Source organism: Antedon bifida, chromosome 10 (assembly GCF_963402885.1).
Source record: "Antedon bifida chromosome 10, ecAntBifi1.1, whole genome shotgun sequence".
In the NCBI taxonomy this organism is placed as follows: Eukaryota; Metazoa; Echinodermata; class Crinoidea; order Comatulida; family Antedonidae; genus Antedon; species Antedon bifida.
The window spans coordinates 4,800,871-4,817,117 of record NC_136235.1 but is presented as its reverse complement, the minus strand read 5'-3'; the positions used below and the strand labels follow the sequence as shown (position 1 = coordinate 4,817,117).

The window sequence follows — 16,247 nt, the reverse complement described above, 5'->3', positions numbered from 1 at the left end:
CTCTAGGAGGCGTGTCTTTAAGGAGAACTAAACATTTTATTTTACGATGCTTTGCGATTGGTTCGTCGCGCGTGTAATAACCGTGACTGACGTAGCGAGTCAACAGGAAAATCTCAATGTGTTTGCTTTATAAAGAAGTCGAGTTTGAAACCTTTACGCATTCTTCTTAATTTTTACTAAATCAGTAAAGATAGACATGGACGACATGGGCGATCTACACCTATCCCCGCATGAGGGTATATTATCTGTCATGAGCGAAACAAGCGATAAGTTACTCGGCTCAGCAACGCTACATAACACAGGTAAGCAAACCTAAAATATTTCCTCTTTTTTTCACATCTTCCCACAACCAGGGTAATTATATTGCTATTGCTGTCATCTAATTTACTTTCAATCTTTATCTCTCGGTGGAATATGCCTTAACAAATTAGATTCGATAAATCGAGTTAGGGCAATTATTGCAGTTAACTTTCACTAGAAAGCTGATTAGGCGAGCGGCTGTATTTGGAAGGCACACTGATTAAGATACTAACAACGTTCAAAGTTTGTCACTTCGTGTTTATACTCCATAGACGTCTGTAGTCTTCGCAGAAAATATCTATTTTATCAATATTTAACATTTTGAGCTTTTGTTTTATATTGTAAATAAAACACGGACAAATAGAAACGGATTTAGATAGAATGTGAATCGTTTTGGGTCTTGTTCAGTAAACGTAAGTTTTCTATTATAAACATACCGTTGTTAATTATGTTCAACTAAAATACTATGATTTTGTGACTTTCTTAGATTATGTTTACATACGTTTATATCGGTATCTTCTCTTCATTATTATTTATATAAATATAATTTCAAAATTTAAAATAATTTGTATAAACGAGCTAACGAATTTCTTACTAATCCGAAAATAAGATTCCACAAAGTAGGCCTACAAGTTCAATTAATTAAACTTCCATTTGTATTTGAATATAATTTAACTATTGTGTAATTGATTTAATAAGGTTAAACATGGGAATTTTTTCAGGATAAAGATATTAAACATTATTATTATAATGAAACACTTTAGGCCTAATATTCTTAAATTGTGATTATTATTACTGAAACTTACTAAAACTTATTTAATTATGCATTTTAAATTTGAACTTCTTTGTAACACGATTAGATACAATCGAAATACTATGATATAATAGAAATGGCTCCCAGTTTTAATAATGTTATGATTTTCTCGGAAATTTTAGACATATAATAATGTGTTTTTGTTTGTGCGGTACTATAGTCCATTTATCGCTGTGATAGAATGTTTATCATTAGTAGGGTTCAACTTAGAAGGCTATGAGTAAAACTTCCATTCTTCCTACAAATGCCCACTCATCTCAATACATCAACAAAGTAATACAAAATAATATATTAAAATGACTCGTAATTTTAAATTGTATATTTAAATAATATTTGATACTTTTATATATTAAGCTTACGGTATCTTGTAAGTACTGTAATAATTTTGTTTTGCTTATTTTAATGGCGTCTACATAGTTAATTTGTTTATATATCTGAAATAAAGAGTAGATAACATTTTGTTTGTAAATAATAAATTAATGAAATTAAATAGAAAAGACGTACAGAAGCAATCAAACGTACATATAACATAATTTGATGATCAAATAGCTTCTGCATACGTACATCCGTAAGTCAATAATAATGATGTATTATTTAATAATCTATTATATCAGATTACATTATAAATGTAATATTTTTGTTGCCAAATTCACAAAACATTTTGAAAACGCACTATGATAATTGCACGACAATTTTAAAATTTAACAATCAATAAATGTTACTATAAGTCGAAATTCAAAATACAAATTATGCTTCAATATTACTGGAATGGAAATTATTATATTTATGGCGATTTGACGATTTTTATTTATTTTTGTTATAAATTTAAATTATCATTATTTATTTGTGAATCATTTTTATTGATTATTATTAATATTTTGACACAGGAACATGCACAACCTGTTTGTAGATCTACTTTTTTTTTAATCGTTTTACAGTAGAATTTAAATATATAGCCTACTGTGATTATTATTTTTTTAATATCTTTAGGATTTATTTAATTACTTTATGTTTTCCTTTGCCTATATTGATTATACAATTCATCACATGAATACTTTTATTATATATAATGATACTTAATAACTTACATATCTCTAGAAATTAGTTAACATTTTTTCTACTTTTATCGATTTTGTCGTAAGAATATACGATTGCTATTATTCATGATTTAAATTCTTAAACGTCGCTTTACTAAATAATAATAGATTAAATCATTACTATTGTATGGGTTAACTTCTCTATTACAAATAAACGATGCTAAATAGATGCTATGACGTTATGTTTAGCAAACATTATGTTTAAAGGTTACAGGATTGTTATTTGCATGCAAAACACGATGAAAGAAAAAACAGTATCGATAGTACTCTACTATCGTATCAGATAATACTATGTTATTTTTACAGTAATTCAGAGACAAGATGAATAGAAATGCAGACGAGAGGTTTATTCGAATGTGAATCATTGAAAGCTATCAAGCAAAAACCTCACCGTCAAAACTCGCCTCCAAGCATTACATTTACATCATAAATGCATCGACTTATTCTATTACATATCTATTATACCTTTCGCCGACATCACTTATTAATGGTATTAATACTATGGGATACAACTATACTATTGCTAATAAACATTATTATAACAAAGCTAATAATATATCTAAATGGATAAATTAATGTAAAAAGTTGTTCTTTTTTATTTTTCCAGTAAATATAGTAAATAATTTACAATTAACGACATTTTTAGTCTACATCCTTTCACATTATTCAAAACAAAAGCATTAAATCTAAAACTTATTCCACGTATTATTGAAAAATCATTTGTAGCAAAAAATCGTTGCTTTTTGTTATTGAAACCGTTTCCGTTCCCATTTCAAATCCCATTCAAAATATATCAATATTAGGAAAGGGTAAAATTCATTCTTCTCTGATAAATATATAGGCTCTAGTCATCATTAATTTGCCAATGTTTGCCTCTACGTTTCCATTCTGAAAATAACACATCTTTTGTAAACTTTATTTAACACAAACTGTACAAGAGAGACCACAAACGTTTAATGATAATGAAATAGTTTAGCAATAAGTTAAAAGAAATGTTTAATAAAACAGCTATTTCAAAGCTGAAAAAAATCTTTAAAATTAAAACATCTATTTGATTTTTAGCTTAGAATTTGTTGAGTCTTTAAACAACTGAAATAGATATATTCAAATCAGTAAAAGTATACGCAATAGCATGATTTGTTTTATTAAATGTTTAGATAAACACGTAGGTTACTGGTAATTATTATAGAAGAAATACTATATTATTAAATATCGTATTGAATATTTTTATTAAATTTAAGGTAAATAAATCAATAACTACATCAACGTTTGGGAAAACCATAAACAATGCTGGGTTACTTAGTGGTTTTATTTACTACGGTATTTTAGAAGATATAAATAAAATTAGAACAAAAATAATAATGGATGCCACGTCTGAGGTAGACGAAATAATTTACACCAAATTACTTCAAAGAAATAATAATCATCATTTTAAAACTATTCACACAAAAAGAGACCTTGCTGTCAAATCTAGGTTATTGAAGAATTACAACAGTGATGATAAAATTCGTGGCTTGAGTGTGTAGCCTCCTAGCTGAATGGCTTAGGCTAGCGGCACTCGAGGGAGCATTTTACTGCAATTAACTAACATCAAAGGGCCATCATCGGCTTATTAATAATCTTATGAGAACAGTACAGCTCTGACTGTGGGCAGGAATTGTCACTGAAACGTCTTGCACAATAACCGTGGTTAATTTAGTTCTTTGGCTGTGAATTTTCAGTGTTTTTACGTATTAATATTTAAGGTAACTGATTGCTGTCCGTAACCTACCCTCGGTATTAGTATCTCAACTAAAGATTGCAATTCAGAAACGCATCATCCAGGATATTAAAATTCTTTCTGACAATTTCAAATATATCTCTATATCAATTCAAACTGGACAACTTGTTTATAAGGTTTTTTAAATCGTATAATCGTTTTGATAGAAATCATCTATAGTGTTGATAGGATTGTTGATCCATGGATAAAACAGCTCTTGGAATTCCAATATTTCGATTATCTTTCCTAATGTTCCTTAATTAAGAACAAAGATTTGAAAAAGATGCAATCATACAGATACAGAAGGCTTTATCACGTTGCATCTAATTTTAAAAACCTAAGGTTTAGCATCATGTCGCTTCTCTTCCTTTCCGAATAATATTCGTGCATAGGATTTACAAATTCGATGCTTGCTTTTCTGCTTATTTACATATTTAGGAAATACAACAGTATGTAAGCCCTAGTTTTATCATCATCATTCAGTGATAGAGCTTATTATACATATTCATTCTGTGTGTTTAAGGAAAATGAATGTCAAATAACGAGACGAGACTGCACAAGTATATCAGTATCAGCCTGTTGGTCAATATCACATTTTTACGCCACCCACAATGAGTTTTTATCATTTAAAACCCATTTATTTATTTTTATTAATGTTTACAAAATATTATTATCATGAATGAATAATTTATACATAGGATATTATTTTATATTTCATTTCTTGTTTTTTTTTTATAAAATACCGTAACAAATATAAATACAATTTTTATTGTTCAATTAATCCTACAGCCATTATGATTAAATATTTTGAGCTTCATTTATTTATAAATCGTATTGAGAATTGTGTATATAAACAAATAAATCTTTTACTAAATACAATATTTATAAATACGACATGTCAAAATAGATAAAATTTCATATTTTAATATCTTTCTAGGCCAAAAGCATGATATTCACCAAACCAGTGACGGGACGAAACCCAGTTCCACAGACCACCACAATGGTTCTATCGTCACCAGGGTATCCACAACTGAGGACGATAAACCGCTAAAACAGAAGCGGCATCGAACGCGTTTTACCCCAGCGCAGTTGAACGAACTGGAACGAAATTTCGCAAAGACACACTATCCTGATATATTTATGCGAGAGGAGATAGCGATGCGAGTCGGACTAACAGAGTCTAGGGTACAGGTACGTGTACACAATATTAAATTGATGTTAAATCAAATACATTTGGAGTTCAACGACGTTTATCATCCATTTCAAAATTGCTTGACAGATCGGCGGTAAACATGAATGATATGCTAAACTACTACGGCATTCAGTAGAAAATCTCTATGTTTTTTTCACTGTCTATACTTAAACCTATGTGTGTAGTCTATAACTGACATTGTTAGTTTTAGAGGTAGGTTAAAGATAAAATACAGTAAATACATCCTTATACGCTAACAGTTTACTGATTAAAAAAAAATTAAATATATAAAAACAACATTATATTTCTTAGGACAAAGAAAACAGTTTAAATCTAAATTAAGTTTATTTATTTAGCAATTCAATTACAATCGTGAGTTGTATGTTTTTATAAACATACAACATTAAGAAAGAAATATTTTAAATGTTTACAGTAAATATTTATGTTGAATAGACAAGACTGAAGTATACAAAAACGAGTAATTGAATTTCTGATCTGGCTGTAGGCCTACTCAAACATCTATCCCAGAAATTCTAAAATTCAGTCAATATTTACATTAAATCTAATAGGCCTAAAGTTAAACATTAATACCAACGAATGTAAGACGTAGAGCAAGGCAAAAACCTAGTCTATTCATTATTATAAACACAAATACAGTATTTACTTTTGAAAAGGATACAAATTGCCCCATTACGTGACATTACCCCCACGGTCATTTCGAAACAATATGAAAACGTTGATTTTTTTTTTGTCATGTACATAGTTTTGAGTCGTTTTCATTCCTTTCATACGATAAGCATGTTTAATTAGATTCACGGTTAGACAATACGTAGCCTAATGAATCCAATCTCTTAGTACACAACATCATGAACTCTATTAAAAATTCTGTTATTCTGAAACGTTTATACATTCGTCTTCAATCAATCGTTTAGCAGATACACTATAATTGATTACTGCTCCTATTAGGTCGGAGAGACCTCTTAATAAAGATAATACAATTATTATCATAATTTTGTCAATTATTGTCACGTGTTCAAAAGATGGATGCAATGAATATACAGAAGATTACACAAATTAACAACAATAGCATTGGGACAATAGACTCTAGACATTATAGGTTGACTGACGCATTTATCTATATATCAAATATTATGCAACTATCTAACAATAGATCAGTAATAATATTCCACGTGTCTTTTAAAAACTATACAAGGCCCGGTCTCCCTCGGTTGCAATTATTTGAGGTATATCAATGTGTCAGTGAAACCAAACTATTTAGTCATTATATTTAATCAATTAAATTAATAAATTTAAATACAATACGTTGTTCCTAAATTTTAAAACGTTTATTTTCTATGCGTTTTAAAAAAAATGTGATATTAAATAAGATGATAGGTTAAAATAAATATGCCTACATATAATAATCAATCGTGCAGTTAATTACAAATAAATACAAACCACATCAATTCTCAACTTTAATTTATCAACCAAGTGATATAGTTATTAAATATAATTATAATATTTAAAAATTAAAATGAAATTGAACAAATATAATTAGAAACACAAATAAAAACTATCTCTCAAAAGTTCAACAGGCAACTGTTGATACGGTTGTAGTCGTGATCCGCTAACTGCATCATTTCACGGCCTATTGTTATTTACACAAAGCAAGAATCAGTCGATATCGGCTCTAAAAAAACGGATACGAAGTCAATGAAACGGCCGTCAAGCACTGCTTCTGTAATACACCTACCGCTAGCAGCAAAAAATGTATCGATTCGGCACGTGTGCCACGCGCCCGAGATTAAAATCACAATCAGGAACTCTCGTGACTGGGTTTATTCGGACTCGTCTTATTTGTGTCGAGACTTCTTGTAATTAAGTCATTGATAGCTATACCTCTGTATCGTGTGCCGTGTGTATTGTTTGTGAAGTGCCCAGGCATAACTTAATTTATTACTTGAGATATGATACCCAAAGACATGCGAACGACGAATAGACTATATTCACGTTACGTATTATCATAAACTTTCGCTAATATTAAGTTTGTTGAAGTTAAGCTTCGGCTGTTGGCAAATAACACGACCTTTGACTATGGTTAATTACTGTATGATGTGGTATGGTGTTTATGATCGTAATAATGTTGATAAAGATGGCTCGAGAAATGATGGTGCACAATACTGATGAAGATGTGGTTCTTGGTACTCGTGGATCTATATACTTTATACGGTATTATAGGTAAATTCTGTGAAACAGTGTGACATATCACCTTGATGCCTGTATCATAGGTGATAGACTTAAACTTGGCCTACATCCAGGCACATGTGATAGGCCTGTGTAATGCCTATACTGTCTTTCGTCTTTCAGAATTTGCCTGATACTTGACATAATAATGCCTGATGATGATGATGATGATGATGATGATGATGATGATAAAGATAATGATGATTATGATAATGATAATGTTTCCAAACGTTCATAAACAGTAAAGCATAAATAAGTTATCACTCATGAACATAGTATTGTGTTACTATACAACGGCTTACGAGAATCTCTTTCACATTATCTGTTTTGGTAGCTATCGGTCAGTGGATAGCGCATTATTTATTAATAATGGTCCCTAATGCATGTTTATCCCAGGCAAAGGGATTTATACGAGAAAGCGAGTAAGAAGCGTGCGTTTTCTTAATTGGAAAAGTGGCGAAATAAAAGGTCGTAATACATCACGCACAAGATGACTTTAACAATAAGCTATATACAAGTCTTTATAGACTATTGTATGCATCCGGTTAAGACCATTATCGTCGTTAAAATCTCTTACGTTTATGACTGATATTTTTTGATTTATGGAAATATCAATACCTAATCGCACAATTATAATATGAATGATATTGCATTTTCAAATGAAATTGATTAACACAATAAAATAAAACAATTATTTCAATCATTGCTGATAAAATAAATGTATCATTTTAAATGTTATAATGTAAACTTCAAATATTATTATAATTAAATATTAATATTGCAGTTTTCTTTTGACAAATATGTCGGTTCTTCCAAATTATGTAAAGTTGTATTTATACAGATAAGAGAGAAACTTTAAACCACCCAAGTTTTTATTATAATCACCATCCCTCTATTTCATTGTTATCATCATCAGTACATTGACATTAGCATACACCGGAAATATAATCACTTCTTTTAATCATTTTTTAACAAATAGATATATTAAATTTAATATCCGACTTAAATTTGTTATAAGTATAAAAACAATTTTCAATATTTGTGTTATGATTACTATAATCTCCTACAACTTAATCCATATAATTTTTACTGTTTTATTTTCTTTCACGGTATGTTGTTTAAAATCAAACTAAAATTGTGTATATTTCCTCTAATTCGAATGCTCTTTCGTGTAATTAGTTTCTTTGATTTACCGCCAATTTTCGTCGACAGTATTCGTCCGAAGAAGTCAATTAAAGAACACAGATAGTAAAAAGCTAGGCGTACAATACTCAAAAACAAGCAAATACCTTCATAATCCGCCCGAAATGAAAGCCGTAAAGACCACGTATCACAATAATTAAGACCTGACCTCTCCTAATCATCTAGTAAAAGTGACTCAATGTTATATACTTTAATTTACTTTATTGGTTCACATTGCAATTGTTTTCGTTCATTGGTTTCATTTTGTATGGTATTAGTTGTGTGATTTGGTGATTACCTGATAATTTACATTTGCCATAACACATTAAACAGGACGATGACTTGAAGCTAAAGCTGTGAACTAAGTTAAACACTTTTTAGTTTTTTCTATGAAATCATATTTTGTTTATTGATGATTTAAAGTAAAAGATAAAGTTGAACTTAGTGATTTAATGTAAGTGTGTATAGTACTTCGTTACGGCGGCGTTATGGAAAAGTAAATCAAAAGATCATAGTTCTTTCAGTTGGTGGCGCACTTTACATATAACAGGCAGACCGACAAAGCTTTGACGCGTACTGTATTTGTTTCAATTAATGTTCGTTTTAAAAATATTTTATTGAAATTGCATTTTAACGGGTTTTTCTACCGTATGTAATGAGGATAGTGAAAAAGTGACCAATCTTTTTTTTAGTTTCTTATTTTATTGAAGAAATATAAATAAATGGAAGCACATTTTTATCGTCTAGGCCTAATCTAGTACGGTAATTGAAAACAAATTTAATTTTATCAAAAGGATTACAGTGAATATTTTTATTTATCTTCAAATTTGTTTTGTTAGGCCTAATATTGATTGTGTTTACTTTAGTTAGACCTACTGAAAGTTTATTTATTTTGTCATATTTGAGGTATACAAGGAGATAATGTTACACTCCATAATTCCTGATTCGATATTGCTGAATCAAATTAACATTTAAACAAGTAAAAAATATTAAACTGAATAGAAGATAAAACAATTTATTTTCTCATATTTGAGGTAACAACATTTTATATATTATTATTTTTAGCGGATGATAAAATTAGATATTATTTATCTTGGTTATTCACCGTATAACCTATATTGATAGAACGGTTATCTTCAATATCGTGAATTAACACCGTTAGCTAATTATGTATGTATACTTGTTTTATTCATTCCGATGATCGTTTACCGATATTCACCCGATGGGCTTCTCTGTTTTATCATATTAACGACTGCAGCGATTTAAAACAACCCTATGCATGACATATATATTATCCGTGAACAATTATTCATAAGCATTATTCCATATTAATATATGTTATATATTAATATATATTTGATTAACTATAATTAATATAATAGACTGACAATATTGACATTATAAATCAATCAAATATTTTTGTAACTTAAAATTATTTTACGTGGACTCAAAGAAATAAAATCTGATTGAAAATTAAATATGTAAATGTAAGGCAATTGTTTCAGACTAAAGAGCTATATCTCCACATGTGAAAAGATTACATTTTGTAGGAAAATTATCATAGGGAAATTCAGTAATACAGCTTTTCGATCGTGTGTATCACATGTGGTGCCTGTATCATGGAAGGTTAGGTTATGGTTTAGAGGGTCTATGATACAGACGTCGCATGTAAAACACATTTCACATTTCACATGTCACGGATGAATCACAGTCCTATCCTAATACTGGGAAACTGATGATGATGATACAGTACCAAAGGTTTATAAAGTCTGTTACTCCATGGTCTGTATGAGATAATTAATGCGGTCATAATTTTAAACACAGTTAATTAATTAATTACTGTAAATAAAGATATCATTGAAATTAGGGCCTACTAAATATTATTATTATTATTAATCATAATCTTATCGTCATCATCATTAACAACAACTTGTTATTATTAGTATTATATATTATAATTAACTCTTATATAACACGCTGGTAATTAAGTATTACAGAATTAAGTCTATGAGCCTAATAATTTTATAAAAACAATTATAGCGTCAGTTCGTTGAATTCGCAAAGTCACTGAACGAAACAAAATCAAACTTAGTACTAACATAGGTTATGTTAATAATCTTTGACAACATTTTAAGACAAAATGTGTTGTGATTTTAAACTGCAATTATAGACGTGATACAGTTTTATAATATTAAGAACATTCGTTAATTCAAAACCCAACTGCGATTTTATTCGATGTCTCTTTTCATAAATGTTTATTTATTTCGTTTACAACAATTTCTGGTAATTTGTCTTTCCTCTCTACGAGTTTGCTCGATTCTGTATTCTTTTAGACACTTGTGTAATCTAATGTCTGCTATGCGATTAACCCCCTCGTTTTGTTTGTCCGTACTGCAAATGAATGGCGAAATGTTTGCCGGTGATTATCACACTGTCGTTAGTGAAATCACCAACGTCTGTTTTGCAGTATTTGACTTCATCAAATTCATCTACGGAATCGTCTTCATTAATGCCGAGGACATTAAGTTAAGACGTTGGGACGAGATTGAATAGCCAACGAATACCCCGCGGTAGTACTCTACTGGTTTGAGCATTAGCAAGTATTTTATCAACGCAGCTAGAATTTCATGATTTTTGACAGTGATGTATCAAGCTAAGAAGCGTTAGGGAGTTGACTAACGTACACCATCCCATAGTACACGTAACACGCTATCAGGCCCGAGGATCACAACTCAAAGACCTTACAAAATAGGCCTAATATAAACCAATGCCAGATAGTAATTTCAAAGCCATCATACATCTCGCTGATAGGAATGTACGCATTTTCCTATTTCCCTTTTCACAGTCGATTGCGTTGCTGACAGGTCTATCTAATTGCATCAAATTTATTCACTTATTTAATACCTACTACGATTATGGACTGAAAGCAGGGTAAAGACAGCGAACATGCCCCTCGGGCGCTTTATAGTGAACAATGATATTTTTTTCCCAAAATACGTATGCATCTTATCTATATCATGTTCTAAAATTCAAATCACGTCTATACATTTAGAAAAAACGACTCCGTGAACACATCAGCAACGTTTGTCGCATTTAGATTTAAAAATGCAATACATCTTTGTTAAATATAACCTTTTATTTCATTAACACGAATTTAAATTCGTTGAATGTTAAATTGTACCGAAAACATGATGTTTGCTCAATACACTCAATACCTCCTACAATGATTAATTCTTCGTGAAAATTAACCTCCTTTAAACGTGAAACGCATTATTGCCAACAAGATGGAAGTCGTCGTTAAACTTTGAATTGTTATAGATTTAGAATACGAAGGAAATGACAGAAAGATGAAAAGCTAAGAGAGTTACGAGATGTCATTATGCGCCACATTAAGATAAGATACGTCGTCTGTTATGATTAAGCCAGGCGGGTTTATTCTCCCATCCGCCTGCTAAGACAGCGCCAACCACTAGACTATTGGAGTTACGCGCTAACATACATCCACTGACTTGATTCATTGTGCGATGAATCGATACGGTTAAATCTTACTTAATGTATATTCTCGGTCATTAATTATTTAAATGTTGTCTTAATTATCTATTTTTATCCGTATTCTCGTAGAATTGGCATCATCATCGAATGCACTGTATTTGAATTACAGACTAATACTTACTTACTTGCTTTAGGCATATCTTATGAAAAATTTCATTTGAATAAAATCATATACCTCGACGGTAGAAAATAAGTGATTAGGCCTAAATCTTTACAAGAAATCACATTTTAAAACAATTTTAAAAGGTGACGATACCTAATAATTGTGGTAATTATATATTAATTTAGCTTTGATTATTACTGATATTTATTATGTTTTTCTTTTAAACTAACACTAATAATATATGATCAAAAATACAGACCAGACATTAACAGTACAGCAAAGTGATCAAAGAGATATAATAACTATTTCCTAAAATTATACGTACAAATACACATTGCATTGATTAGGTTTCATATTGGCTAAATTATATTCATTTCTAAAATGTCAATGAGAATACACAATTATTATTATTTACAATGATACATTGGTTTTTACAGGTATGGTTTCAAAACAGACGTGCTAAGTGGAAGAAACGAAAGAAGACCACCAATGTATTTAGGACAACTGGAGGACTAATGCCTTCACATGGACTACCACAATTCCCCTCACCAATGTCAGATTCATTCTGCAACTTTCACACAACCGATGCTCGATGGCCGGTGATGTCATCAATGACGTCACAAATGGGTAGTACGCCACCTCTAGCCCTACCCCCGACTTTACCCCGTCAGACATTGGGTCAGTCATTATCCCAGCCTGGTTGCGCACCACATTTAGGACAGGGCTCACCGTTATCAGGATCGCTCTCCATGGGTGGAAACAGTGCAATGCAATCGATGTATCAAACCCCCTTCCCCGGGGTATCGTCTGCCAGTTGTCTATCAAATTCCTCACCTACGGGTACGAATACGACGGTATTTGCCGGTGACATGTCATGTGGGTCTCAAGAGGCTGATATGTGGCGTGGAACGAGTATAGCAGCACTTCGTAGAAAAGCACTAGAGCATCACGCTGCTTCTATAAACGGGATATTTCGATGAGGCAATCGATATAGTAAAGAACACATCAAATAAAGATCCTCGTGAAAGCCGGAAACCTCCACGAACTTGATACGAGAGATACATATTATTTGCCTGTATTTGCTGCTAGGCACACGTTTGTATATACTCCTGTTGTACTTTACATTTTAAAGATGAGATGTTGAACGGCGCAAAGTGGCTATGTTGTAAAATAATTGAAGGAGACAATTCAAGGGGCACTTCAACTCAAAGTACCTACTCAAAGAAGAAAGCACCACCAGCTCGTAGAAACACAAGAAAACTATTGAACTAACCCTGTTGTATCTTTCTAAACGTAAATGTTATCAAGTCGACTATTAAACACGTCACACAAGTAATCTCATTATTTGCTTTGGAATTCTCAATGTGTCTGTATAGTGTCTTAAACAAATAATTCGATGATATAATTTAATGAATGTTAAGATACCTTTGAAAACAGAAAGATTCCCGTCGCAAATTGGTCCGGTCGGGTTCCTTCTAAACCTAAACAGATATGCCTACGTCAAATTTTGAAGAAACAACACGAAATGTGTATTTTAATTTCAGTTATCAATTAATTGGTTGTTTGAACTATCAATGTATATATAGTGTGAAAAATTGTTTTCTAAAACTTGTTTATATAATGATGAAATCGGGCATAATGATCAAGAGTAAGTAAGGCCTACGACCTATGATCAAATTAGACCACATTTATTAAACTGACAAGTGACGTCACTCAGTATAAATCATGGCAGTGCTCTAAGTAAAACATGGCTATGTGAATTTTAATCTTATTTTGTCACCTCCATGCAAAGTAAGACTAATTAAAATTAACCTAATGAATTTAAATTCACTTCAGGGAACGGTAAATTATTTATAATTGTTAATACTGATTTCAACACTAAACAATCGGTAAAGATGTTGAAAGCATGTCTACAAACAAATGCGTATACAAAAGAGCTGATCAAGTGTTTAGAAATCTAGTTCAGTAGCCTATAGCTATACCTACAGGATTTGCATTCAGAATAATGTATATTATACTGTATCTAGGCAAATCAGTAATACAGGGTCACATGTATCCCATGTGAAGTTTTATAAGTCACATTATCAGTCATATGTGATTGTACTGAAGTCTTTAAAAATAATTCCATGATGTTCACACTGTCTTGTGGTATATAGCATGATAATCGAGTGAATTTGCGTTAAATGTATAAACATTATTTGGGTTTTTTCTGTAGGCTACAAAGGAACATCTAAGATAAAATCCTCTCTTAGTAGATTTTCTGTCCTTTACCTTACTGAAAATTGATTGTAATGATTGCTAATTTAAACCATGACATTCCAAAATGATATGTTTTATTGATAAACCTAGGCCGTTTATTCTGATATTTATTATGTACAAAATTAATTAAAGATTTATTTATAAATGTGTTTATGTTACAATGTCCTAGAATTAAATTTTATTTGTTCTGATTTTATATTTGATACAAATCGATCTGTAACGTACAGTATTATACGTGTTTTCTTGCCGCCGGGAAAAATTGCAATTTCAAAACCGTTTAATGATTTTGTGTTGATTTTTGAGCACTTATTGTAGTGACGATAAGTATAACTGAAAGCGGTTAAATATTGGGCTTGAATTTTAAATGTGTAAGTGTTTTAACGAATGCTAAAGGCCCAATAGCAGCAGCTTACATGTGTCATCGTACTAATAGTTCCTGTTATGAGTTATTTTACATGATATGCTAATTATATCAAACTTTCACTTTTTATTGGTCAAGACTGACCACCTGATACCTAATTACAAATCTATTGGTGCATTAAGCTCACATGTATTAACAGTTTGCTCGTCACGTACTACCTTATATGGTAGTAGTTGTTACAATCATGTTCAAATGATCATGTAGCATTTTCCATGTTTTAGATTCCGTAATGTTATAATGTAACGGTTAGGCCTAACTAGGTTTGTATTAAACTATCTTTCTCTTCAATTATGAATTGTGTGGGTTTTTTTTCGTACGCCTTTTCTAACAGAATGTCTCATTTTCATATATTTCTGTCTTATTTTAAATGTAAATCGAATTGGGCAAAATAAGAACTGAAATATCAATATTCTGATGCTGAAATAAACAAAAAATAATCTTGGTTGATATTATAATATAATAAATAACTGGTAGTTTGCATTTATCAATAATTGTTGATCAAAAATAAATATAAGAAAATAAAATCATTATAAAACATTTTACACAAAAATAACTCATAAGCCAAGTACAGATTAAAAATTATCACTGATAATAATAATGTTAATAACAACAATAAAACACTGCAACAATAATGTCAAATAATATTTTATAATAATAATCTAAATATCATCAATTATAAAAAATATATTGATTATAATAGTTTAATAACATAATAATCATTTCCTAAATAATAATTCACATAATTTTAATTATTTGCATGTTATTGCAATCATAACAATTATTATTATTGTGAGCATTATCAATAAGAGTCGTTGCGATTAAAATCTGTCGGTCGCTAAACTGATTCATAACGAATTTAAATATTGTATAGTATGAAAATAAGTAAATCAAATATTATTAGGCCTGCATCCATTAATTTGTTATTTTATCGCGTCTATTTCGTATTACAATGCTTTCCGAAAATTATATGGTAGCTTACGGCGAGAGAATGATTCCTTTAAGGCGAGTGGCCGTTTAAGATAGCTACTGATCTACCTAATGAACGTTCTTACAAAGCGTTTATCAAAAGAATGGATATAAATTGAAGTGATTTTTTTTATGTGGTAATCTACACAATAATGAGCATGAATATTAAATAGGTTTACATCAATTGAATTTGGAGTGAGGTCGATAATTGAAAAACTGAACAGTTTTCTAGCATATAATTTATTTTATTTACTTTATTACTTATTTGACCGTTTAATTACGATGATGATAATGAATGATTACGGTATTCCACTGATGAGTGACTATGACTATGTGATCATAATGAAGAAGGCAGTTC

General features: G+C 30.4%; 3 protein-coding genes across 4 annotated transcripts in view; 2 read left to right on the top strand and 1 right to left on the bottom strand.

Moving 5' to 3' along the window:
* The window catches only part of LOC144854208 (SH2 domain-containing adapter protein F-like), a 219,523-nt gene that overhangs the window by 29,347 nt on the left and 173,929 nt on the right, over nt 1–16,247 (bottom strand). Inside the window, exon 7 of one of the 2 annotated variants that reach the window (XR_013614536.1) lies at nt 14,440–14,452. The exons of the other annotated variant lie outside the window; for it this stretch is intronic. The gene's annotated coding sequence lies outside the window, so the exon portion shown is untranslated. Of the gene's footprint in view, nt 1–14,439; nt 14,453–16,247 lie in introns of those variants that run through there. 2 annotated transcript variants of the gene reach the window in all.
* The window catches only part of LOC144854232 (NADH dehydrogenase [ubiquinone] iron-sulfur protein 4, mitochondrial-like), a 125,714-nt gene that overhangs the window by 20 nt on the left and 109,447 nt on the right, over nt 1–16,247 (top strand). The window lies entirely within an intron of this gene.
* LOC144854223 (homeobox protein orthopedia-like) lies at nt 191–15,332 on the top strand. The gene is made up of 3 exons (XM_078712142.1): nt 191–302; nt 4,908–5,161; nt 12,681–15,332. Exons 1-3 carry the CDS (start codon nt 197–199, stop codon nt 13,221–13,223), a joined length of 903 nt encoding a protein of 300 aa, XP_078568268.1. The 5' UTR covers nt 191–196; the 3' UTR covers nt 13,224–15,332.